The sequence below is a fragment of the Magnolia sinica genome, chromosome 15, assembly GCF_029962835.1.
Source record: "Magnolia sinica isolate HGM2019 chromosome 15, MsV1, whole genome shotgun sequence".
In the NCBI taxonomy this organism is placed as follows: domain Eukaryota; kingdom Viridiplantae; phylum Streptophyta; class Magnoliopsida; order Magnoliales; family Magnoliaceae; genus Magnolia; species Magnolia sinica.
Window position 1 is genome coordinate 65664471 of NC_080587.1, and position 27601 is coordinate 65692071.

General features: G+C 40.6%; 2 protein-coding genes across 3 annotated transcripts in view; both read right to left on the minus strand.

Moving 5' to 3' along the window:
* Positions 1–14602: 14602 nt before the first annotated feature.
* On the minus strand, positions 14603–21033 carry LOC131227163 (probable ascorbate-specific transmembrane electron transporter 1). The gene is made up of 4 exons (XM_058222899.1): positions 20735–21033; positions 18799–18847; positions 16723–16922; positions 14603–15065 (listed from the first exon to the last, which is right to left on the minus strand). Exons 1-4 carry the CDS (start codon positions 20894–20896, stop codon positions 14811–14813), a joined length of 666 nt encoding a protein of 221 aa, XP_058078882.1. The 5' UTR covers positions 20897–21033; the 3' UTR covers positions 14603–14810.
* A 3651-nt stretch (positions 21034–24684) lies between these two features.
* LOC131227710 (extra-large guanine nucleotide-binding protein 3-like) overlaps positions 24685–27601 on the minus strand; it is a 32479-nt gene continuing 29562 nt past the window's right edge. For both annotated transcript variants that reach the window (XM_058223513.1, XM_058223512.1), the window contains 2 exons: positions 26482–26651; positions 24685–25604 (listed from right to left, as the gene is read on the minus strand). In XM_058223513.1, the coding sequence (XP_058079496.1) occupies positions 25025–25604; positions 26482–26651 (750 nt within the window). In that variant the 3' untranslated portion in view covers positions 24685–25024. The remainder of the gene's footprint in view (positions 25605–26481; positions 26652–27601) is intronic.

Genomic DNA, 27601 nt, shown 5'->3' on the forward strand with positions numbered 1-27601 from the left:
GGGCTGTCCATCTTTTTATTGAATGGGGAAGGGAGGACCACCATTTTCTGTAGGATTGCTTTGTAAGTTGGGTTTGGTATTTTTCCTTGTCAAAGGTAAGAATGACTTTTGGTCTTTTTGTCAAGAGGAAGAAAGCTAATTCAAGCATACTAAAACAGTAGAATAAGTGCAAATAGAGCAATGATCTAATTTAAAATTCTTCTTATGGTATTGTATGGTGTAGATTTCTCTGTGGGGCCCAGTTGTGCTTAGTTATGATCATAGCGGGTCATCAGTAGGTGGGTCCGACTTTAAATTTTATGTGGACTCAAAATCATCTTGATCTGATGTTTACAACCATTGGATTAAGTGCTTGCAGAGTGGAGGGTGGGACTTTTTTGGTCTAACCGTTCATTTTTGTGTTCCTGCAATATTCGGATGGTTGTGATTGTTTGATGAGGGTCATTTTGGGTCCCTACGTAATCTACGGCAGGCCCTTTCTATCCCATGGCCATTGGTGATCATAGGTGAGTGTACAATTAGTTAAATAGCTCTATAGTACGCGTGCAAGCACTTGTACCTACACATGAATGGAATGATCCTTTGCAACTCCTTTGCAGCAATGTGAATCGTTCCATGATGGATCTGAGCCGTCCAATTAGTTCAATCCAATATTCATACAATACCAAGTTAAAATTGCACCAATAGGATAATCCTGATCACAGCTTGCAAAATGGATGGTCGAAGTCAAGCTTTAATGACAAAGGTCCGATCATCAAAAAAGATAGCCGAAAGGCCAGAACCTTCATGTTGCTTGTGTCTCTCGACTAGAGTTGTGCATAGAGTCGAGTCAGACCGAGTTAAGGTTGACCCAAATCCAAACTTGACCTGACTCGGTACTGAGTCCAACATGCTTGACCCAATCCAAGTCCAGGTTTAACCTAGGCTGATTCGAACGGAGTCTAACCGAGTCAAAAGTTACTAATCGAGTCGAGTCAGCACCGAAACAGGTAACGTGCTGCGGATATTCGGAGGCTGAAATCACAACTCAAAAGCTAGCTGCACTTAACTGGAATTTCAGCCTCTCCATCAGCTACACCGCATGAGTCCTCTCCATCAGCTACACGGCATCTTAGATTTGAAATGTTGGATATGAGTTTATACACACACACGAGTTGAATTCCGTATCAAGTCAAGTCTATACCGAGTTGGATTTCAGATCGCATCAAGTAGAGTTATTGGTGACTCGAACTTGACTCAATTTGAGTTTGGATTGGATGAAGTCTACTCTGTTTGGATCAATTCACCCACTTGGTTCGCATCGATTCATCGATTCAGGTCTGAACAAGTCGGCGTTGAGTTTGCCCAGTGGAGTCATCCCATGCCTAGCTCTACTCTCAAAAATAACTTCAATACCAGATAGTGACATAAAACCAACTATTGTTTAACAATGGGCCACCATTCAGCTAGCTACAATCATATTATCAATGCAATTTTGGAATGGTGACCCATGAAGAGTCGGCCTGACCTGATGGACGGTTCAGATTGGTATTTATGACTGTTCAAACATTGGATACAACTCTCTTTATTATTATAGATGTTAATTAAATTAACACGAGACCAATTCAACTATAACGACATTTCCGTAATAGCAACGAAAATTTTAAAAAAAAAAAATAGGTTAGTAGTAGTGAGCCCCCTTATTAACTTTCAACACAATGTGTGGGGCCCACCATGATGTGTACATGCCATCCATTCTGTCCATCATGTGTGCCCCATCATTTTCATCTAGGGAGTAGAAATTAAGGCTGACCAAAAAATCAGGTGGGACACACCATAGGGAATGGTTGGGATGGGAATGCATACCATTTAAAACTTCCAGATTATGTGCCGGGCCCACCGTGTTTTGTATATGACATCCAGTCATTCTCAATGCAACAGGATGAATAGAAACCGCAAAAAATAGGCGATTCGAAAACTATGTGGGCCACGGAAGCGGATTGCGTCCTACCCCTGGACGGTAATCCGTCCAGGCAGGGCACTGTGGGGCCCACCGTGATGTATGTGTTTTATCCACACCGTTCATCGATTTTATAAGATCATTATAAGGTGTTATTGTAAAAATTAAGACGTTCCACATATCCAGTAGACCACACCAAAGGAAGCTGCAGTGATAATGACATCCACCGTTGAAACCTTTCTAAGGGCCACCGTGATGTCTGTTTACCATCCAAACTATTCATAAATTCATGTAGACGTGGATGAAGTGAAAAAACAAATATCAGCTTGATCCGAAACTTCTCCAGCTCACAAGAAGTTTTTAATGGTGGATGTTCAATCCCCACTTTGTGGTCCACTTTGAGCTGTACAAATCTTATTTTTTGTCTAACACCTTAAAATGATCTTAGAAAAACGATGAACGGCGTGGATAAAACACTTACATCACGGTGTGCCACACAGAGCCCTGCCCGGACGGATTACCGTCCGGGCGTGGGTAGGACGCAATCCGCGTCCTCTTTCTACTGCTTTATTATTACCTGTCAAGGGAAGGGATGGACGCGGATTGCGTCCCGTCCGGGCAGTAAACTTGGTTACATTAAATGTACAAAGCATAAAATGCAAGAGTCATCTGTCGTGTGGTCCCCTTGAGCGTTATCTCTTCCTCATTTTTGTACACATACGTTGAAATAATCTGAGAAAAGGGATGGACGGCATGGATAAACAGATACATCACAGTGGACCCATCCACAGAATTTTCGATCCGTGCGATTTTTTGGGCTGCTAGGGTAACGTGAGGGACTGCACCTGATGGACGGATTGGATGTTATGCAAACATCCCAGTGGGACCCACACATAGTGTTGTAGCTTATGCTTATCTAGCCCGTCAATGGAAGTTGTAATAACAGGAATGGAGACATCGGGCCCTTGCAACATTCTAAGTGAACTTTCAGGAACATTTATTCATTTGCCGTCAATATCTATTTTCAATAGAAAATCTGAGCCGTTAAAAAGGTGGACCTCACCATAAAGATCACGTTACGTGAAAAGTGAAAACCATGATGGTCCAATACTCAGGTGGGCCACAATGTCGAAATCAATGGGCATCCGATGGTATGAATCAATGTAGCTGCGTAGCCCATCTAACGAATGGATTTTCCCAGTCTTTTCCCTAGGTGATCTTTATGCCTTGGGCCACCTTTTTCATGGTTTAGATGTTCTGGACGAGTGAGAGGTTAGTGGGAAAGACGGCTATGTTATGTGAAAGATGGCAGAAGAGAAAATTGTCAAAGGCATTCCGGCATCTGGACTTGCCACACGGGTTTCAATGTGGCACATGTGTGAGATCCAGCCCTTTGGTTAGGCGGGCCCCGGTCTGAAAGTCGTCTGATTGAAAAGTTAGGTTATTTCACTCATTAGGTGGGCCGCATGATTAGGATGGACGTCCATCTCTTCTGCACACGTGTAGTCCACCCAGATTTTTGGCCAAGGCACATATGGAGTGGGGCCTACCTTGTAAACAGTCAGGATCTCACACATGTGTGCCATGTTGACACCTGAGCCCAGATGCGCGCGTCTCATTAAAAGTCGCATTTATACCATAAAATGGTATTTGGCACACGTGTTAGTGCTGTCAATGGGCCAACCCGGGCCTAGCAAAACAGGCCTGGCCCAGGCCCTAACAATTAATACTCGGGCCCAAGCCAACCCCAGCCCGGCCCGTTGACAGCCCTAACATGTGTACGACAACGGTAAGATCACTGTGAGTGGTCCATAGCCTAATGATTCAACCCATCTGATGATCCTAACCATCCGATCAGTAGACTTCTGCTTTGAATATGTAGATCCATGCCCTCATTTCTTTTCAGCCAATCATCTATGAATCACTAGGGCCGTCTGATCGATGTGATTCTTTGGGTATGGTCCATCCACACCGTAGAAACATAAATGCATGGTATGGATCGATTGTACATGTGGTCACGCACGCTGGATGAAGGTTCCTGATGATATAGTAAGGAATTACCTGGTAACCAAATCAGCTGATGGTGCCATGCCTGTTCACAAATGCAAAGTGACACATGGATGTATTATGTGTATTTCAACGAAACCAGCTAAAATATATTTTTTTTTATCCGTTGTGGCGAATCAAAACATTGGCTTGTTAGAACTCAGAACTCCTTTGAACTCGACAAGGTATGAACTATATGTTTGTTGTAGTTAGCAAGTCCTTAAAATGGCGCATTTCATCTTGTGCATGAAAATGATGGACGTCGCTAACGTAGCTAACATTTTCTTCAAAGAGGGTGTATATTTATATAAGTGTCAAAGATGATTACTTCATATCATGACAATAAGTTTCTATCACTTCTAGAGGACTTTGTGGAGACATTTGATATGTCATTATGGTATAATAATGCCTACCATCCCTAGATGGACAGCTAAACGGAAGTGGTGAATAGGACACTAGGGAACATTATATGATTTCTCTAAAGATAAGCCGGAGCATTAGGAATTTTCGATTGCTAAAGTCGAGTTCACCTTCAACAATATGATGAACAAGTTATGTAAGTCAGTCTACTTTCAAAAATATGTATAGTGGTGTTCCATGTATACACTAAATTTTTTTACCACTACCGAAGCTACCAGGAATTATTATAGTTGTAGCTAAGGGAATCATGATAATGCAAGCAGATGTTAAGAAAAAGCTGGAAGAATCTAACACCAAGTACAAAGATGATGCCCGCATTTTGCATATGTTGTTAATTTTCGTAAGAACATAGTGATATCACAGATGTTCAAAATTACAAAATTTATTTGAGCATCACTCCTTGAAAGACTAGATATAACCAGTTAAGAACTTTTTAAGGACAAAATCTCTTCAAGTGGAGGTGACTGATGTAAAATGCGATCTGGATTGAAGAAGTGAAGGTCAAAATTTTAGTCCAAGGTAAAAACAGCTTAGAATGCACCGCAGATTGTAGCAGGCGTTAACATTTTTACTCTGATTTTTAATTTCCACCAATAATATATCGTTTGAAAGATCTTAATATGTAGTTGACCTCAACTGATTTTACAAAAACAAAGACTATCTACTCCATCAAATTTATGTCTAAAGTTAGGACTTACTGTTTGTAGTTGTCATTAATTTCTTTGTGTTTTAAGATTTTTAGTTTCATTGCTTGTGTTAGTATATTTATTTTGGATTTTTATTGATATTTTAAGATCCATATAATTTTTACAATTTTTTTGTTTTTAAAAAAGTTGTCCAGTCTAGTTAAGTTAGGGTTTTGAGCATGTACCTAATTTAAGGTCATTATATGAGCTTTACAAGTCATTTGATTCAATAAAATCATCTACTTCTAGTTCCCACTTTAGAGGATTCTCTCCACATGGACCCCAGGGAAAAAAAAAAAAAAAAATTCTTCTGTTAAGATTTCTGAAGCTTGATCATCAGAGATGTACAGCTCATCTACCTAGAACTTTCGTGGGTCATGAGAGGATAATTTTGTAATTTCATAAGAAGTTTTATGTAAACCCTAATTCATTTGAGGTAATATTCTACTTGCGTGTATGTGTGAGTGAGTGAGAGAGAGAGAGAGAGAGAGAGAGAGAGAGAGTCATTATATTGGGGAAAAATGGCGAAATGACACGGAGATGAATTTAGGATTGCAATCCAAAAGCACCAAGCAAACACGAAGAGAACGGAACAATTTAACGTAGAAAACCCTTTCAGGAAAAAATCACCGCACAAAGCGACAAAAATCCACTATAAAAGCAGAGATTACAAAGAGAGAAGACTTACCCGAGTTAAACAATCCTCAAATCTCACTCTCGCTACACCCTTTGAAACCCTAAAACTATTTAGAAACCCTTTAGAATAGTTTAGGAAACCTTAGAATACCTCTCAATCCATCCCGTTTACACCCATATATATGTATATATATATATAGAGAGAGAGAGAGAGAGAGAGAGAAAGAATTCTAAACAAAATTAGAGAGAAGTTTCAAAAAATCTGCGTTTCCACAAAATTTCTATGCAAAACCTTCAATGTCATCGAGCACCCTTCGATGTCACCGAAGAATGACTAAATCTGTTCAGCGACCAGAGGTGAAAATTTTGAAAAATACTTGATGGCATCGACTGACTTCGATGTCATCGAGCCATGACAATCAGATTTAAGACATCTGAAAGCAACAATTTCCATCATGTCTTCAATCTTTAAACATGTAGCTTCTTATCCTCTTCTCTTATCTTTGCCTCACATCATAGCTTTATTAATGCTTCTCGTGCACATTTTCTCCTTCTTTTATGCCATCGCCAAGCCCAGAGAAGTTGAAAAGAACTTAAACTTCTATATATGAACAACCTTGGTGAGCATGTCTGTCAAATTCACACTTGTATGAATCTTCTCCAGTATTATGCCTCCTTCCTCAAGAACCTATTGAATAAAGTGGTGACGAACATCAATATGTTTTGTACATGACTAATAAACAGAATTTTTAGCCAAGTTAATAACGCTCTCGCTATCATAATTAACCGACACATCTTCCTACTAAAGCCCCAACTGATTTAACATGCCTCTTAACCAAACACATTCCTTAAACGCTTTCATCACTGCCATATACTTTGCTTCTATTTTGAAAAGAGCCACCACATACTAAAGTTTCGACATCCAACTAATTGCTCCACCCACTAGTACAAATGAGTATCTTGAAGTTAACTTTCTAGAATCCACACTAACTGCGTAGTCTAAATCCACATACCCTATCAACTTTACTCATGTCTTCTCAAAAGTTAAGACATAATTTTTTGTACCTCAAATGTATCGAAGTAATCATTTCACCGCTTCTCAATGTTGTTTGCCGAGGTTTGACATATATCTACTCACAACATCAACTGCCTGTAAAATATCTGGTCTCATACAGATCATAGCATAAATTAAACTACTAACCACATTCGAATAAGGCAAATGAGAAATAACGTGTTTTTTCTCATTTGATTTAAGACATTGTTTTGAGAAAAGCTTGAAGTCAGCCGCGTGGTGAATGCTCACTGGCTTTGTCTGGTCCATCTCATACTTGATCAACACATTTTTAAGGTATTTTGCCTGTGATAACTAAAGTTTACTCCTCTCCTTGTCTCTATGAATATCTATACCGAGAACCCTCTTTGCAGCCCCCAGATCTTTCATCTCGAATGTCCCTGATAACTGAGTCTTAAGTACATTGATTTCAGATATATAAGTTTAAAGATCAACATATCATCAACATACAATATTAGGATGATGAATTTGTCATCACTCAGTGTCTTGTAATAGACACAGTGATTATATTTACTCTGAGTAAATTTCTGACTCAACATGAAAGAATCAAAATTTTTATACCACTACCTAGGCGACTATTTCAAGTCGTACAACGACCTCATTAACCTACAAACATTTTTCCCTACCCATTTAAATTCGTAGCCCTCTGGTTGCTTCATGAATATCTGCTCTTCCAACTTCCCATGCAGGAATGCAGTCTTGACATTCATCTATTCCAACTCGAGATCGTATTGGGCAACCAGCGCAAATACAAATCTGATAGATACTTGCTTAACTACCAGCGCAAATATATTTGTGCAGTCGATTCCTTTTCTCTGAGCATACACCTTCGCTATCAGCCTCACTTTATATCTATTTCCTTTTGAATAATTACTTGCATTCGATCGCTTTTCAGCCCACTAGAAGCTCTACCAACTTCCATGTGTGGTTTTTGTGCAATGAGTCCATCTCATCGTCCATAGCCGCCTTTCACTTTTTTACATCAGGCTCATTAAGAGCCCCCTGAATAATAGACGGTTCTCTCTCATATATAATGATGGCATATGCAATATTAGAGTCGTCCTTGTATCTTGCCAGTAACTTGTTATCACGCAGTGGATTTCTTCTCACAGGTGGCTACTCCACCTGATCTTGTACCTTTATCTGCGCATCTGTCTCTGTCCGAATATCATCTGTGTCAATCGGTATGTCTATGATCAACATTTCTAGTTCCTCTTGCTCCTCTTAATCATTCTTGTAGAATAGGGAACTTTCATCGAATCTGACGTCACGGCTAGTAATGACCTTGCAAATGACCTTGTCAAATAACTTATAACCTTTCACACCAACGCTATAGCCAACAAAAATATATTTTTTAGCTTTATGGTGTAACTTATCTCTCTCAGCTGACGATACATTAAGTCTCACAACTAAATATGCGCAAATCTAAGTAATTCACCTTATGACCACTCCATACTTCTGTAACATACTGAATTTTCACTGTTTTGAATTTTTAAAAAATTTTAAATTTTTTTTAATTAACTTATATTATCACTTACTGACCATTAGCACTCAATGCTAGTTTATACAGGGGTGGTACCAATAAAGAACCGCACCAGTCTGATTAATCAACCGTGTGAAGCCAACGAATCCGCCCGATCACTTGAATATTAGGTGTGGCCCAATGATTTACTCATATAGGACCCAAATCTAACCAATCCATCGCTAACTAATCAAGACAATCATGACTAAATTAAAGATCTAACAGGGGCCGAGTCAGATAAGGCCCGGATCTTGAATAATAGACTAAATCAACCTCATTAATCTTTTAGCCTAAAACCGATAGTTTAGAGTAATCATGACCAAATCTCCACTTTTACTAGTTATAAATAGGTTACACTATGAACATAGTTAATCCAAACCCTAATCATGGCCCACAAGAAATCTCACTATCAGATTCATTCCAGAAATGCCCCCTAGACGGCTCGTTAGTGGGCCACTAATTCCAAAACTATAGAATAATGTCCATCTTACTAGGCTTGACGTCCATCACGAGAGTCAGACCTGAATGCTGTCCAGAACTGCTCAACTTGAGCTAAAGGACGAGTGCATGAGAAGTGCAAATAACCTAAAAGAATGAACTAAAACTTAAGTGAATTGGGTCGTCCACTTTTATACAAAGTTGAAGATTTCGGACCATCAGTTTACGACCAAACTTTACTCGTGAAATAAGGATATTTCCCTGCTCATATTCGTATAGCCGCGGCCCCGATCGACTATCGGTGACCGTTGAACAAACTTCTAATTATATCTGTCGATCAGCGCATCCGAATGGCGGGTCGATCATATACATACGTAAATCATCATTAAGGCTAACTATCCTACGGTGTATATCAATATGTACACCTCATAGTGGGCCCTAGAGCTTAAAAAGACCCTCTCATAGGTTTAGTATAGTAAAAACATAGCCCTTGGGGCCATTTACACCAAATCTGGCATTATAAAAGGGCCTCATTTGGACACCCCCTCTCCCCATACGATTTTTCCCTAGAGAAGAGGAAGAGAGAAAGAGGAAGAGAGAGAGAGGAAGAGAAGAAGAGAGAGTAGGGTGGGGGAGACTTTAGTGCTCCTCTTCATCAGTCTCCTCCAATCAAGCCCTAACGTCGATCATTTTCTTCCGCCGAATCCGCCTCATTCGCGATTGGAAAGTAAGAAATAAAACCTACTCCCCAAACTAGGTTTTTCTAAAATAAATTGCATAAATCTTACCTAATTACTTCTAAATTGGTATAGGAATCATTTTCCCCAATTTTCTAATCTAAGGAGCGTCATGAGTTAGGCGAAACGTCATAAGGTGCGAACTATTATCCTTAGGTGGCCTAGCACCAATTTTAGTATGAGTCTAATGATTTTGATTGCTTGGATGATGTATTTGGAGGATTTAGAGAGAACCTAGGAAAGACCTTACCTTGATCCTTTCAATCAACATGGAATAGTTAGGGAATGCTTATTGTTGCTCACATGAATGGGTATGAATTGTTGATTGTATGTCCATGTTTTGTTTGATTCGTATATCCTCTCATTTAACATAGAATAGTTATGGAATGTTGTTGTCTCTCACATGATTGGGCATAAATGTGATGTTTACATGTTCATGACTTGTTGATTCGTGTATGATGTTACATTATAGCTTGTATGATTCATTAACCTTGTACATTTGTTCCTAAGACATACATATGAAATGCTTAGCTTCCTCACTAACCCACACAACACACATGCACCGTTATTTCATAACATTGTTAGCTTTGTTTGGTAGAAAAATCTGAGTTTTATGTTGAGAAGTATGAATGCATGATATTACATATGCTAGTTGATAACCCTGATTGTTGGCATGTTACAGATTACCACCAGGACCCTTGGGTTGGTCAAGAATATGAGGAGGGTGAAGATAGTCCCGTCGGTAGGACTATCCTGAGACTAAACCCGTGAATTTGGGTGGGTGGGTGTGGGCGATAGTAGTTAGACTACATGTGTCGCTCATACCCAATGTCGTCTGTCACGTGCTCACCTGAACTCGTGCGGTCTAGTCTACTTACTGACCAACCATGTTTGTTAACCATGTCTGCTCACGCCTGAACAGAACCTGGGACACCCTTCGCCGACTGAAACCCATTGATAACTATTGGAAACTGATTCATTCTCTCAAGAACCGGACATGGTGGAATGAGACACTGTGTCCGAGTTATCGGCCTACGCTGAGGTGACGAGCCTCCCCGTAGTGACCGTGAGCGATCCCTTTCCCAGCACTCCACATGTGCTTGAAATCGAGGATGAAGAACTCGATGGGATCAAGGATCGCGGGGTCTTGGCATCGCGCATTGAGGGGCCTTAGCCTCGCAACTAGTTAAGGGCATTGATATCATGGGGTGTACCAGATTCCTCAATCTGCCGGATGAACGGAATTAACTAAATACTCGGTTAGCTAAGATTTGGCGACTCGGTAGTTGAAGTCGCAATGAGGGAGTGCTGGTCATGTGCGATCATTAGATGGAGTCGCTCGAGGGAGTGTTGTGGTGAGGTCATGCATCATATCATTTATCATGCATATGCATTAACAAGATTAGTGAATAATTTATGAACGTTTTCCTTTCATTAAATTCATAAGATAATCGATGTCTGATGTAACTTAAGATTAATAGCACCCACTGAGTTAATCACTCACTCTCACTCTCAGACGATGTTTTAAAACACTAACCAGACTCTCCCATAGATACAGGTGACGCGGAGCCTGGCGGCGCGAGTCTTAATGAGGAGGACGAGCTTTCCTACTTCCAGCTGATGGGGGGGTTCTCCATCGGCCTAGTAGTCGGATCTTGGATCACTGGGTGTTGGACCCAGCCCATCATTCTTTTGGACATATTTTTGTGATTTTGTTGGGCAACGCCTCGTGCGATCCATGGTTATATTCTTTTGGACTTGTATATTTTTGTCATTTTCCATACCAGTAGACTAGTTGTAAATTGTGATTCATGATTCAAGTGATTCCATGTTGTGCATTTAAACATGATTAAACGTAACACAGTGAAATTGGATATAAGTGATACTCGGGAACTTGGGAGTCGAGCGTATGCATGACCCCCAATTTTCAGGTCGTTACAACTTCCTTTGAGATTTTACATTTAATTGTCATAGAAAGAGACCGATTTACCAAATAGCAAGCCGTGTTAACGGCCTCTGTCCATAGGTCCTTGCCTAACACAGCATTATTTAACATACATCTGGCCCTCTCCAAGAGAGTTTGATTCATACGCTCAGGCACACCGTTTTGTTCGGACATGTGGCGCACTGTGTTGTGCCTAATGATCCATTCATCCTTACAATATTCATTAAACTCAATGGAAGAAAATTCTTAATCATTGTCAGCCCTTAAAACATTTATTTTTTGCCCTGACTATTTTTTCACAATTGTCTTCCATTGTTTGAATATGGTGAAAACTTCAGATTTACGTTTCATGAAGTAAACCCGAACTTTTTAGGAGTAGTCGTCAATGAATTAAACAAACCATGACGACCCCCTATGGAAACTTCTGACGATGACCCACATACGTCAGAGTGCACATAATCAAGCACTCCCTTACATGTTTTTCAGATTTAAAAGATAATCTAAATTGTTTACCATATATATAATGCTCGCCTATATCTAAATCAAAATTCTTAAAAGTTGGAATCAAACAACGATAAGATAGTACCTTCATGCCCCGCTCGCTCATGTAGCCCAGACAGGCATGCCACATATGCGCAGACGTGGAATTTGCAACAGCCGCTGCCACTCCACCTGCTGAAGTGCTTCCAATCAACGTGCAAAGGTTTTTGTGGCTTTGCGCTCTCATAACCACGAGTGCCCTTTTGAAACTTTAAGGACACCATTAAGACTAGTGAACTTGCACCCTATAGCCTCGAGTGCGCCGAGAGAAATAAGACTTTTCTTCATATCAAGAACGTGCCTGACATCAGTCAAGGTACGCTCCGTCCCATCAAACATCTTGATGCTCACCGTACCAATAGCCACAACATTACAGGCATTGTCATTCTCATAAAGACCTGTTCACTATCGCATTCTCTCTATAACTAGCGAACTAACTCCGATGAGGAGTCATGTTATATGATGCTCCTGTGTCAAGGATCCACTCATCTCTATGATTGTCGTGCAACTGTCCAATCATGGACACAGACGGAACATCACCTCCATTTGTCTCCTCATCAAATGTGACAACATTGGCCTCCTTGGATAAAGCCTCTGACTTTTCTTTCTTCGCTTTACGATTTGCATAATCCTTCTTCATGTGTTCAGTCATCCCACTGTTCCAGCACTTTAATAATTGCATTTGCCATTTCCTTTTGATTTGGATCTAGGTTTTGAAGATCCTGTACTTCGCTCAATTTTCCTACCTCTCATAAACAGCGCATCAGAAGATGTCCCTACGCCAACGTTTATCTTTCTCATGGCCTTCCCTTGAAGGGCTGAGATAACGGTGTCCACACTTAGAGATTTATTTATTGTACACAATGAGTTCCTAAATAACACATATGATGCCGAAAGAGAATTCAACAACATGCATGCCTGATCTTTATCTTTGACAACTTCCTCCATATCCAGTAACTTGCAAATCGATTTATTAAAGTAACTGATGTGGGCCTCCACATCTCTACATTCTGTCATCTTGAAGGTGAACAACTATAGCTTCAAGTGTAGGAGATTTTCAATAGATTTTTTTGCATAAATATCCTCTAACTTCACCCATAAACCAGCTGCAGTTTTCTCCCTCAAAACATTATAAAAAACCTCATTTGTGAGACACAAACAGATCGAGGATAAGGCCTTTTTATCAAGCGTATTCCAATCATCATCACTCATAGTCGACTTTCGCTCTTCGAAAACACCATCTTCACCTTGCTTGGTTAAGGAACTAATCATTTTGATCTTCCATAACTCAAAGTTATTTTTACCTGAATACTTCTCAATATCCTACCTAGTGTTTCCCATTATTGCTAATCCTGCAGATTCAAGCCTGCGCCTCAACGATTTCTCTAATACCACTTGTTGAGAAAAAACAGTGGAATCATACAGAAATGAATCTAGGATTACAATCCAAAAGCACCAAGCAAACACAAAGAGAACGTAGCAATTTAACGTGGAAAACTCTCTCGGGAAAAAATCACGGCACAAAGCGACAGAAATCCACTATGATAACAAAGATTATAAAAAGAGAAGACTTACCCGAGTTGAGCAATCTTCAAATCTCACCCTTACTACACCCTTTGAAACCCTAGAACTATTAGAAACCCTTTGGAATAATTTAAGAAGCCTTAGAATACCTCTCAATCCCATTTTCACTCATATATATAATTTTAGAAAGAATCCTAAACAAAATCGGAAGGAAATTTTACAAAATCTACATTTTCACAAAACTTTTGATTTCATCGAGCACCCTTCGATGTCATCGAAGAATGACCACATCTGTCCAGCGACCAAAACTAAAAAATTCAAAAAATACTCAATGTCATCGACCCATGACAATCAGATTTAAGACATCCGACAACAACACATTATTATATTGAGAGTTTCTTTTTTATTTTTTTGCTTTGAGCATAGTAGATCTGTGTGAATCTGTGGACGTACCGAAAGTGAACCATGTAAATCTATGTGTTATGGTTTACATCTTTTCTCTATTTTCTTTTTAATTTTTCTATTGTTGTGTGTGTGGTCGAGAAGAATCCTTCTCCTAACATCTTCCCTTTCCTCTACACACCGTAACATTAAATTAGTGACATTTTTCTCTCTCATTTTTCCCAAACTTGTAGTGATTGACTCCTTTGTTTTAGTGTCCTTACTCTTACCCCGGTGGTAGACTCACAGGAGTTTCAACACCATGTCAAGGATTGAGTACCCATTGGTGATGAAATACTTTTTTTAAGCCTAGGTCAGGTTGGTTTCACAGTGATGCAGATGAACTTATTCACAAGTTAGCTAAGTGCGGGTCACATTGGCTCAATTTAATTTTGACAAGTTATAGGGCAAAACATTTTAATAATCACATTCATTGAGCCTTTGGACTTAGACCCACTCCATAAATCTTTTTTTTCAGTGAGTCAAGTCATTCTTGGGACCCATAAATCATGTTGGCCATATGTCTTGAGAGCCATACAGCATTCACCTCGGCACATTTAAATACATAACCCATCTCTGGCCATTCATCTTGTCATGTACACCTTGAACTTTAAACCCTAAACCCAAAACTCATCCAATCAAATCATGCAAAACAAACATGAAGGCCCATGACCAGATTTGATGGACGGTGCAGATTAGTGTTTACGACCATCCACACGATTCAATACAACTCTAATTATTATTATCAAGGTTAATTAAATTAACAAGTGACAAATTCAATTATAATGACTTTTTCAACCTACACACATACACCAGATAATCCATCTATTATAATGAAACAGCTACGATGAAAATCCATCAACCTCACTGCGGGAGAAGTACTGTAAGTGCGACAGCAATACCGTAGAGGATGGTCATTAGTCCAGTGAAATTCATCACACGGGCTTGTTTATCCCGCATTAACCCTAAGAAGAGTAACTGCTCCGACAACCCCGATTGGATGTTGCAGATGGCCAAGAGGAAGATTATGAGGCCGCTGGAGGCATGCCACCGAATGATCCAGGCCCTTGTTTGGCCTGAAGCTCTTGGGTACATGAAAGTGAGGAACCCAAACAGCCACTACAGCAAAAACAATCAAGAAATAGGTTAGTAGTAATGAGCCCTTAATCCTCATTAACTTTCAATACAATGTGTGGGACCCACCGTGATGTGTACATGAAATCCATTCCGTCCATCATTTTTGCCCCATCATGTTCTGATTAGGATTAGAAATTAAGGCTGACCCAAGATTCAGGTGGGACACACCGCAGGGAACAGTTGGGATGGGAATGCGTACCATTAAAACATTCCAGATAATGTGCCAGGCCCACCGTGTTTTGTTTATGCCATCGCATCATTACAAAGGCATTTGTATGAATGGACCCCACAAAAATTAGGCCATACCAAAATTTATGCAGGCTACACCATATGACTTTTGAAGTCATAAGCATGATTTTGAATGGTGTGGCCCATCTGAGATTTGAATCCGCGTGATTTTTTGGCTACATGATGAACATGAGATAATGAACATGATGGACGGATTGGATTTTATTTACACCTCACAGTGGTCCCCAAAGTGTTATAGCTTACGCTAATCTAGCCCAGGTAATGGAAGTTGTAATAACAGCAACAAAGTGATCTTTCACGAACAATTATCATTTGCCGTCAATTTGTAATTTCTATAGAATATCCGAACCGTGAAAAAGGTGGACCTCTGCATGAATATCATATTTTCTGAAAATCGAAAACCATGATGGCCCACATATCAGGGGGGTTACACCGTCGAAATCAATGGGCATCTGATGGTCTGAATCAATGTATCTGAGTGGTCCATATAATGAATGGATTAGCCCAATATTATCCCTAGGTTATCTATATGTCTCGGGCCACCATTTTCATGGTTCAGATGTTCTGCACGAGTGAGAAGATGTTGGGTAAGAACGCGTTGTTATGTGGTCAAAAGTTGGAATGCGCGGATGGATGTGAACTTTCACACTACTCCAAGAGAAATGTCAAAGGCATTCGTGCATCTGGATTTGCCACACGGGTGTCAATGAGGCACATGTGTGAGATCCAACCCTTTTGTTAGGTGGGCCCCGGTCTGAATGTCGTCCGATTGAAACGTTAGGCTATTTCACTCACTAGGTGGCCTGCATGATTAAGAGGAACTTGAACACACGTCCATCTCTCTTGCAAACGTGTAGTCCACTCCAATTTTTTTGCATATGCAGTGGGGCCCACCTCGTATAGTCAGGATCTCACACATATGTGCTATGTTGACACGTGAGCCCAGATGCACGTGTCTTATTAAAAGTCGCATTTCTACATTAAAATAGTATTTGGCACACGTGTTGCTGCTGTCGGTGGCCCAGGCTTGGCCTGATGGACCCGAAAAGTTAATAATCGGGCCCAAGCTAACCCCAGGCCTGGCTTTTTGACAGCCCTAACACGTGTACGGCCACTGATCCAATTTGAACGGTAAGATCACGGTGAATGGTCCATAACCCAAAGATTCAACCCATCTGATGATCCTAACCATCCAATCAGTAGACTTCTACTTCGGATATGTGAATCAGTTCCCTCTTTTCTTTTCAACCAACCATCTATAAATCACCAATCTGCTGTTTAGAGCCATCTGATCGACGCAATCCTTTAGGTATGGCCCATCCACACCATAGGAACATAATGGATCTATCATACATGCTCAATGAACGGTCCTGATATAGTAAGGAATTACCTGGAAGCCAAATAAGCAGATGGTGCCCATGCCTGTCCACGAATGTAAGCTGTACATTTGTAGCACGTGGATATCATGGTGATATTTAAATACGGCGTAGATCCCAACGATTCCCATGACGAAGGCGATCAGAGTAATAGCCATGTGGGCCAGCTTTTGCAGAGGATGCTTTAATGGAATGATCTTGTAGGCCATGATCGCTGCTCACAAAACCAACTTCCATCAGCACCGTTGGATCAGTGGGCCAGTTTGGTCACAGATCGATCATAAAATCAACTCCGCACGTATTGTATGATTCACCATGCATGCATTTTCTAATTAATGTATGGTGAATGATCCAATGCAACTAGGTTGCACCCTATTGCGGTGCAAACGCGTCATTTTCAACTTGTGGAGAGTTCGGAACAGTTTGGACCGTTCATTAAGTCTAGCTAAAATTCATCTTGACCTTGATGCTAAAAGCACACTGATCAGTTGATCCTAACCATTGGATAATGCCCATGTTTGCCTGCTTTGCAAGACGGATCAGATGGTTGTGATTGTCAGATCAAAGCAATTCTAGAGAGACAATAGCAATCCAGAGTTGTATTTACTGGATGGACAGCTACTTTCATGGTTGGACCTCTTCCATAATCACGTATCTGGATCGTCCATTTTGTGGGCCTTGATCGGATGGTTAGTATTATTCAGTAAGAATAATTTTAGATTGGTGCATCATAGAGTAGGGCCGACTGAGCAGTCCGTCCAGATCGATAATTGGACTGTCCATGTATTCAATAGAATTAATTTGCACCGTAATCAGGTGCAAAACATGCAAAAGACGATCCAACTCGAAGGACCGTAGTAGGGTATATGTGAAAAATAATTGAAAAAATTAAAATGATCAGTAGTTCATAGGAGGATATGAAATTGTAGACCTCAGGCGTGTACTCTACAAGGTGCAATCATGTCAATGATCTGAACCGTTCATCTTGTATGTCTCACTTATAAGAACAAATCCGTCTAGCCCATGGCCTGAAATTAAGAGTGGAAATTTGAAAGGCCGGCTGTCCACGTTTTGAAAACAAGCCTAACTGCCTGATATGCAGGAGCTTGCGATTCTTACAACATGAGAAATGTGACATGTACCACAAGATGGATGGTTCTGATCACGAACGGGTGGCATCCATGTATAGTGACGGGACCCACAATTGCTAACTTTTTGGATGGTCCTACAGACTACCAAATATGTTGTATTAATTTTTTACGATAGACGCGACCGACCGTCCACCTTTTTTTTATTTTAACCGAACAAAACCTACTTCCCAATATATATTTCTACCCACGCAGAGGAACCATAAAAATGAAAATACCCCTACATTTCCATCTACTTTACCTTAGAATCTAGGTATTTTCATTCAAAATTTTCTTTTCATATCCAAAAAATCTACTTTCATGATATAAACTTTCGGCCTTTCATTATAAATAAATAGTATTAAAGGTAAGCGTCTGCAGTACTAATTTTTTCAAAATTAAAACAAGGGATGATTCGGTGAATACTAATAGACTTTCTCATGGTGTGTTAATGCTGCGTTTTTTGGTGTGGGTGGCGCTCCATTGGTACGGGGAAGATGTGGAGCCCACATGATATATGCAGGCCATCCAATCCGTCCATCATACGCGTCACTTCATACTAATTTCAGTTGCAGAAAAATCTGGCCGATCAGAAATTCTTGTGGGCGACAACATGGAACAATGTGAGAGAGAACGACTACCTTTGATATTAACAGGGGCCCACCTGAACTGAAAAGCTCCATGATTTATGTCTTGACCCTCCATCGAGGATAGATGAAGTGTGCAAACGGCCTAGATTTCATATATACAACATTGCGGTTATGCACGCAAATCAAGGGTAGGTGTTCCCTCCTAACTTATTACTGCGTTGTGTGGTCCACAAGATTTACAAACCGTTCTGATTTTCTAATAATGACCGTAATATTCTCTGATGCATCTGATTGACGGATTGGATTTTATTCATACATCATGTGGGTCCCACATTTACGGTACCATAGGTGCGCGCCACAGTGGATTTCATACCTTCTCCCGCGACGATAGTAAACCCAATATGTACAAGAAACGGGTGCACCTGCAGGAAAGTGTCAATCCACATTTTCAGGTATCACACAACATCCTACCAATTTTTCAGTGATCCTAACCGTTGATATGATGAACCCCACCGTGGATGCCCCACGTGCCAAAAATCCCTCTGGTTGAAATATTTTTAGTCCTCGGTCCCTTGGCTTTTCACAATCAAATGTGGACCGTTGTTTTTTTTTTTCACTAATTAAAGGGTAACGATCTGCCCCCATCTAGTGTATTTTTGGTGCACAAAGTGGGGCCCATGATAACAATGCTTTCAATTGCTTAATGAACGGCCCTCCTTCAACGAGCTAAAGAAAAACCATAAGTAACATGAGCACGTTGTTTCTAGAGAATTCTCGAGTTTATAGACTTTACACCCTTTTCTCAGAAAATGGCCAATCATCCACCGTTCCTTCCAAAACAATCTTGTGATTTGGATGACAATGGATGAATGTGTATACACCGAAGAACGGTGTTTAGCTCTCGCACCGGATCAGTTTAAAAGGCCGGATCCACTAAAAAGCTTTGTAAGTTAGAACTTAACCTACAATAAGCTCTGTGGGGCCCACTCTGATGTTTTAACTAAATCCAATCCGTCCATTATGTGGGGCCCCTCATTTATCATAGAAATGCAAAACAAATAGGCCAATCCAAGTCCAGTTTCGTCCACACCATGTAAAATCATTGAGAGCGTTGCCAAGCTCACACGCGTTTACAAGTCAGATCATGTATATGCCAACGTGGTAACACGTGTAATATCCAAGCCATTGATCAGAAGGGTACCGCTATGTAGATTCAATATCCCAAGAATCATTTCGATCCACTAGTAAGGTGGGCCACAATTATTTGAACATATATACGGTTGTTAAAAAATCGATTGAAGTTCGCACATCTACTCAGTGGACCACTTTATCTTTAGGCAGTAGCATCTTCACAGTGAGATCTACATGATGGATGGCTTGGATATTTCACATGTGTGCCACCGTGGCATGTGTGGTGACTAGTGTATTAGCTGACTTGTACACCCGTGTGGACCAATATTCAATTTCAGTATAAAATAATACGAAGTGGACTGAACGTATCGACCATAGTTTAAAAACACGAGAAACACGAGAAATCTTTCAACTCGAAACCCGAGTTGAGTCGACTCAGAAACTCTGACTCACAACTCGATTAGAGTTTTGTTGGTTGGGTCCTTACTCTTACTCCGGTGGTAGACTCTTAAGAGTTTCAACACCGGGTTGAGGGTTCGAGTACCCATAGGTGGTGAAATCCCACTACGTGTGAGTGTGTGGTGGTGTTTGTACGTGTGTTAAAAAATAAAATTAAAAATTAAAAAAAAATAAAAAAAGAGTTTTATCGGTTTTTTCCCGTGTTTTACCGAATCGAGTTGGGGTTTTCTCAAATTTTGACAGAGTCATGACCAGATTGAATTTTTCTCAGAGTCTTGGTGACATCTAGTCGAGTTGAGCTGACTCATGCTAGACAAGATGAACTTTTTCGAGTTTTAAAAATACAGTAACATCACATAACGCATAATCTTTGTATAAGAATGTAATAACGGTGCGAACTGATACAAACAGTACTATTTTACACATACTCATATCATGAAACAACCGATCATACCGCATTGATCGGATGAATTTATTGCGATTTTTATATCGGAATATAATAAGGTTGTGTGTGTGTATTGATATTTTTGAACTGGGTGTGGGAACCGTCATTTTAAGAGTCTGACGAATCATGTGACTCGGATGAGTTGACTCAGACTCGGACTAGTCCGACTGGTTCAATACCACGAGCCTCCACCTGGGCAAGTTATGACTTGACTCAGAAACGAACAAGACAGTCGAGTCACTGAGTTTTTAAATGAAGGTAGAAACTAACTTACATTGAAAATATGTTGTTCGTTGTCGGAATTAAGATCGACGCCCCCACGGAAATGAAACACCCATACGAGCATGAGAATGACTGCGACCACACCAAACAAATGCGCAACTAACGCAGCGACGGCTGCTGAGCGTCGGAAAGTGGCCCAGTCGGTGATGGCCATGGCACATCCAAGGAGAAAATGTGTGAGAAAATTTGTGTTTTCCAAGTCTCCTTGGGCATCAATGGTTATAATGAGTTTATTTTTTGAAGAGAAAGAAAGTGCAACCACCCTTGAGTTTATATTATATAGAAGAGGGTTGCTTGAAAACATCGCAATGTATTGCAATATAATGCATCGGCACTTTAGCCTTTGAATATGGGTTATTTTCCTATCATCCAAACCATTTATATGATGAGTTTGTTTGATGGAATGTCAACATAAATTAAAGCTTTCAATTGGATTATTTCGACCCTTTGATAATTTAACTCTTTTATTTTCAGTTAGATTATCTCAACCTTCTGATAATTTGGCTCTTTTACTTTCAAATCCTTTGAAACCCAAATCCCACAGCTAGTCTCAATGTATCTTATTACAATATATAGGTAGGGATGTATTAAGTGAAACCATTGTAGGAGGGTACAATAATGCAAAAGTGCGTGTGATCATCCTTCCTTTTATGATAATGTCTCACAAGCTACTAGTTGTAAATGAGACTTTTGTGCAAATGCTGAGTGTGGGACCCACCATGGTGCATGATGGTATGCAAGCTGTCCATCTAGCAAGGTTGCCCTAAAATAAGATAGGCAGCTTAATTTACACTATCGTTTTGGTTGTTTTGGTGATGGCCTGGAGCTCTTTGATCTTCCTCCTATTTATAAAATTTTTCAGTGGTTGCTAGAGAGTGATCTATGTTATCACTTTCCATATTTACTAAGTAGAATAACCACCTGGGTCATAAACGGTCACAGCCCATCATGACTCATCATGTGTACTGCACATTTGTTGCTGGTTAGCCACCTATTGTGCGCACATCTTCATGATACTATGTATGTTAGACCCTCTCACACGGCCACATTTGAATGTTTGTTATCCTCTCTTTCACCTAGACGTACGCTGTTTGTATCGAAAATCAGCGAACTTATCCATCCTTACTCTTATGGCTTTCTTTGCCAATAATTTCAGTCATGTAGTGTCTTTTGTGCCATGTGAGCATCGACCAAATTTTATCGTTATCTTCAGCCGTTATAGATATCAGTCGTGAAACAACTTATAGATATCGGTCGTGAAACAACTAAAGTGGGTAATCAACTTTGTCATGCATCCCGGGCATAAAGCATTTGTATTATTGCATTAGCTAACTAGATTTACCCTTTTAGGGTTTCTAATGACATTTAGGATTCTTGTCAAATTTAGCCGTTAATGCAATCAAGATCCCTCGTTTGTTATATTTTTAAATATCACTACCACATGGCATCATCTAAACTGCTTGATTTGACAGGTGAAATCAAGTCTTAGGAAGAGCATTTGAAGATGAAGATAGCACATGTTGTACATGACACATTGAAGTGTGTGCCACGTTAAAACTAGATCACTAAAAGATGGGTGATGGCACATGTTGCATATGTGATATAACAGTATATGTGCAGCACTTTAGGATGAATGGTGTCACATGTATTACACTATCACATGCGGAGCACTTGAAGATGGACAGTGACACATAAAAGATAGGTAGTGGACACATATATTCACCTCGTAGAGCACTTACAAGAAACAAAAGTGATTTTCTCTCATTTTTCTCAGCTAGCTTGTTTGAAAATGATGCTTTTTTAAGCCTACACAAGGAAATGAAATATATATATATATATATAGGAAACAAATGAAATATATATATATATATATATAGGAAACAAATGAAATCTGAAATATTTAAAATATATATATCATAAATATAATTTCGAAAATGACGTTTAATTGATTTATATTCCAACGAATCCAAACAGCCTTGAAAGAGCTGAATCCTCCAGTGGTTTAGTTTTCTACAGAATATTTAACAATAATAGTATATATATATATATATGTGTGTGTGTGTGTGTGTGTGTGTGTGTGTGTGTGTGTAGCTATAAGGCATGGAAGCACGTCGATCATGGACCTATACCCAATTTCACTTGTTTCAACGTTTTGGTGCATGGCGTGTGCACTGAGTATCAGTGCGCCGTACGGCGTCCTTTCTCATTGTTAGGAAAGGAAGCGGAAAATTAGAATAAGAAGAAAATTAATAGTTTAGTACTCTATGGACCACTTCAAATTGTGGTCCGCATGTCCCACCGCTGGACATGGGCTAACCACTGCCGTTTGAAACCATTCATCTGATAAGCCCCATTGAAGATAGTCCAAGGTGTAAAAATCTTACCGTATTGGATGATCCTGTCTATCTGGTGAAAGGACTCTCCATGAAGTTTAGCCATTCGTTGTCAAGCCACTAAAACACACCGGATCATCTGATCCGTATAAATATCACTGCATGGATCAGCCTGGTAGAATGGTTCCAGCCATCCACAGTGGATTAAATGTACGGTGGAGAGCCTGAGGAGTAAAGAATCATGATCCCACGGACTACCATATTTTCCTCCCTGGCATGTGCATTTCACGTGGAGAGGGAAGTAATAAAAATTGATTTTAAAAAAGGATGCATTGTAATTGCGTCTATGGTGGGTACGGTGACTGTAGACTGGCTATCTAGTGGGCCCACCATAAATGGGCCATCCAAGCCAATATTACCTGGATGATCCTATCTAACCATTAACGTTTGTAATCAGGGAGTTCAAATACAACCCACTGCAGTCCACTGATCAAGCTGTTGGAATCACCCCATTGGATGCGATCTACGGTCCACCAGATGGACGGTACACAAAGACTTAATAACAGCCCAGAAATTTTAAAGAATTTTATTAAGCGGACAATCTATGCCTAATATAGATTATTAATTGTGTTAGAAAATGCAAATCATGCATCGCTTGCAAGGAAATGGTCCCGGCATGCACTTTGAACGGCTCAAATAGGTGGTGGACCCACATCGAGATATGCAACTTGGGTAGGCTGATCTAGGCCATATGCAACTTAGCGAGCCCCACCTGGCTATAGATCAGGGTTGGACTTGCCAACTTGGCCCATTGGCTGCGTATGTACGGAGTGGATGTCACACGGACATCCCGGTGGGCCACACAACATAGGATCACTGAAGTTAGGCAGGACCCACCGTGATGTTTGTGAGAAATCCACCCCGTCCATCTGTTTTGACAGATTATGTTAGAACATGAGCCCAACAATGAGATAGATCCAAAATTCAAATGGGCCGCGCGACAGCAAATAGTGATGATTGAACATCCACCGTTAAAACATTGGTGGGGCAACAGAATTTTTGGATCAAGCTAATATTTGTGTTTTCAGTTCATCCCAGTAGGAATGACCTTAAGAAGGGTTTGGATGGCATATAAACATCACGGTGGACCCTAGGGAGGCTTGTATCCACTTTTTCCTGTAGAAACAGCATACTCTAGTTTTGGATCTGCCTCATTTTTGGGCTAAAACGGATGGACCGGGTGGATTTCTCACAAACATCACGGTGGGCCCTACCTAGCAAGGGTTTGGCAGGAGCTAGACATCCAGGACGTTGGCATCAGGCAGTCAGATATCATACATGTTGCCCATAAACTAAAAATAAATCTTCCAGATTACGAGACAAACCTGTAGTAGGTCATCAGCTAAAAATCATATGGACCGTACGATCCTAGCCTGCGATTAATCGAAAACTTGTCTTTGTGACCGTTGATTATTTCCCATTTCAACCGTCCATTAAACGTCCAACAATCTGCTAGTTAAGAAATCACATGGGCCCACTATTCGGAGGTTTCCATTTAAAGCGTGCAATTTGTTACTGCCCATGTATCACGCATCACACTCTTCCAGAGTATCATAAGACCCTAGAAAGGAACATTTTATTTTTGACAAAAGAGTGCAAGAAAACGCAATAAAACGTTAGAATATACAGACACACAATCCATCCCCAATAATACAAACCTCTAACCCCCCAATTAGCCTCTTCCAAGATACTGCTCTCAAATCATCCTAACCGTTGATCCATCACAATGTGGCCACACAGCGGGGCCTGCTTGCACCCGTCGGCTTCAACCGCACGAACCTATCAATTATCAAGATATCAAAGAATCAAAATTGTCTTGGGGGCCCTTCAAATAATCTTTTTTTACATACCGCCAACGGTCACGAAGGCCCACTGGCCGAGGGATGAGATCACTCCCGCCTGATGTAAGGCGATGAGCTCATGTCCGTGCTGTAGAACGATTCATCTGCCATCCCATAAAAATTGTCATCCTTCTCATCGTCCCACTTGAGGACCTCCCGGATGTACTTGAATGCCTCATCAACGGTGCTCCGCTCCCAGGCCCGAGTCTGCCACACAAACAGCTTCCTGTTGCTGATGGAGGCATAGAGGTCCTTGAACTTCACCCCCACGTAGTAGTAAGCCTGGTGGGCCAGTGACTGGTTGCTGTTGTGGGGCTTCACGGGGCTGAAATCATCAAACCAGTCACAGACTGTCAGTGGAACCCGGTTGATCTTCTCTTCAAAGGCATCGTACTTGTTGAGGAGGAGCACGAACGGGGTGTCTCTGAAGGAAGGGTGCCTCACGACGCTCTCGAACATGTCCCTGCTCACCAGCATCTTGTTGGACAGGAGGCCCCCAGCTTGGGTGCACACCTGATCGTAGTCGCTGAGGGAGATGCAGAACACCACGGCCCGCACATCTTCGAACATTTCAAGCCATTTGCAACCTTCATTCAGTCCTTTGGCATTCACTCGTATCAGTTGGTATCTGTTGTAGCAGGGAGGAATCAGTGAATCCATTGATGGGGTTTCAGTAATGAACGGCCAGTCGAGCATTTGCTTGGACTGACAAAGTGTACATGTATGGCCCACCTTTCCTCTTATGGATAGCAATAAGAATTTATGGAAGGATCTAAAGAGAGCTTTGCTAAGCCCACATGCGAGTGCAATGAAGCTTGTGGACATGCCGGCACGTGCCAACATGGCACATGTGCGAGATCCAATCCATCTATCAGGTTGGTCTGACCTTCTACATGTTTTACCAAAAATACATCCGATCCACTCAGCATGTGGGCCCCAATATTGGAAACAGGTGGGTGGGTTAGAAAACTTCAGCCAGATATTTCATAGCTGTACACTTGTTTTGCAAACTGTGGCCCACCTGACTAGTGGATCAACCTGATTCTTGTGCTGGGGCATCAACATAGTGGTGCCTTTCTGATGGATGGATTGGACTCTCAGACCTAGCGTGCCATGATGGCATGTGTTGCAAGTATGAGAGCCTTATTATTGCATACGCTCCTAGAGAAAACATCATAGGGGACAGTAGTGAATGGGAGACACCCCAAACTCCCCCATCAGATTATCCTGACCATCCAACTGGCCCCCACTAGTGCAGCCCATTTGGATGTAATTGCCATCTGGAAGCCATCAATTGGCGAATGACTAGGCTCATCTGATAGGTAAGATACTAGATCCTGGCCTAACCAATGATGGGGCCTCCCTCCTCCCAGATGAACAGGACCATGAGGTGTGGCCCACCTGTACCATTGCAGAGTCTGACAAAAGAAATCTGTTTCTTTCAATCCCACTAACCTTGTTAGTAACAAATAGAAAATTGGAGAAGGTATGGAAAGTGTGTTTACTTTGCAAGGGGAGGCGGGCATTCGAAATTTTCAGAGTACGCATCGGACATTGGATTGCGGTCGTCCAATGAGAATTCAATGAAGGCAAGACCATTGCTCTGGGTGACTCCTTCAGCGTATAAAATGTCTTTCTCAGAGGGTTTATACTCGTTGCTTGAAATCTCAATAGCCTGCATACCAAAAGCCAAGCAACCAGTTGTAACCTTCAAAAAAATTTAAAATTTTAAAAATTAAAATTTGATGGTTGTAATGCAAAAGCACTGCAAGGATGCAATCTGTGTGCATGCATTTATATGCACACTCCATAAGTCCTATTTATAGTCGCAATGCGAAAAACACTGACACATTCTTTCCTGCAAACTATCATGTCCACTTTAAGTAAGCTGAGTAAAACTACACCCATACTGATTACAAATGCATACAAAGCATGCAATATCAAATTTCCGAATGCAAACATGCATTAAAGCACAATAATGCCTAAAAGATTACATTTCCATGAGAGAGAGAGAGAGAGAGAGAGAGAGAGAGAGATTTTAATCTTCAAAATGACTGTTCTAGAATTGGTTTTTTTTAGAGAAAAAATTTCTTTGGCATGGGTCTCTGTGGGTGTGAAAGCTCAGTAGTCCATATGGTTAACCAAATAAAAAGAATTTTTTTAATGTCAAATGGAAGCTTTTGAACAATAAAGAGAGAGAGAGAGAGAGAGAGAGAGAGAGAGAGATTATTATTACTCGACTCGGTTTCAGAATCTTCTGATTCAGAAGAGGCTTCAGAGCCAGAAGATTCATCCCAAGTAGCCAGCATACCTTCCTTTTAGGTTTGTCCTTTTTAGGACACTTGTTTGCTAAATGCCCATATTCTTGGCAGTTGTAACATTGACTATCTTTTAAAGACTTCCAAGTTTTAGATTTGGATCTTTTCTTATCATTAGATTTTTGAAAATCAACCCTCTTTTTACTTTTGAAAATTTTGTAAAACTTTTTAGCTAAAAGGGTCATATCATCTTCGGAATTTTCTAAATCAGAATTATTATTTTCTTGAGAAACATTTTTAGAAGATTTAAGGGCAATTGATTTTCCTTTAGGAGCTTTAAAAGATAATTCATAAGTCTGTAAAGAAC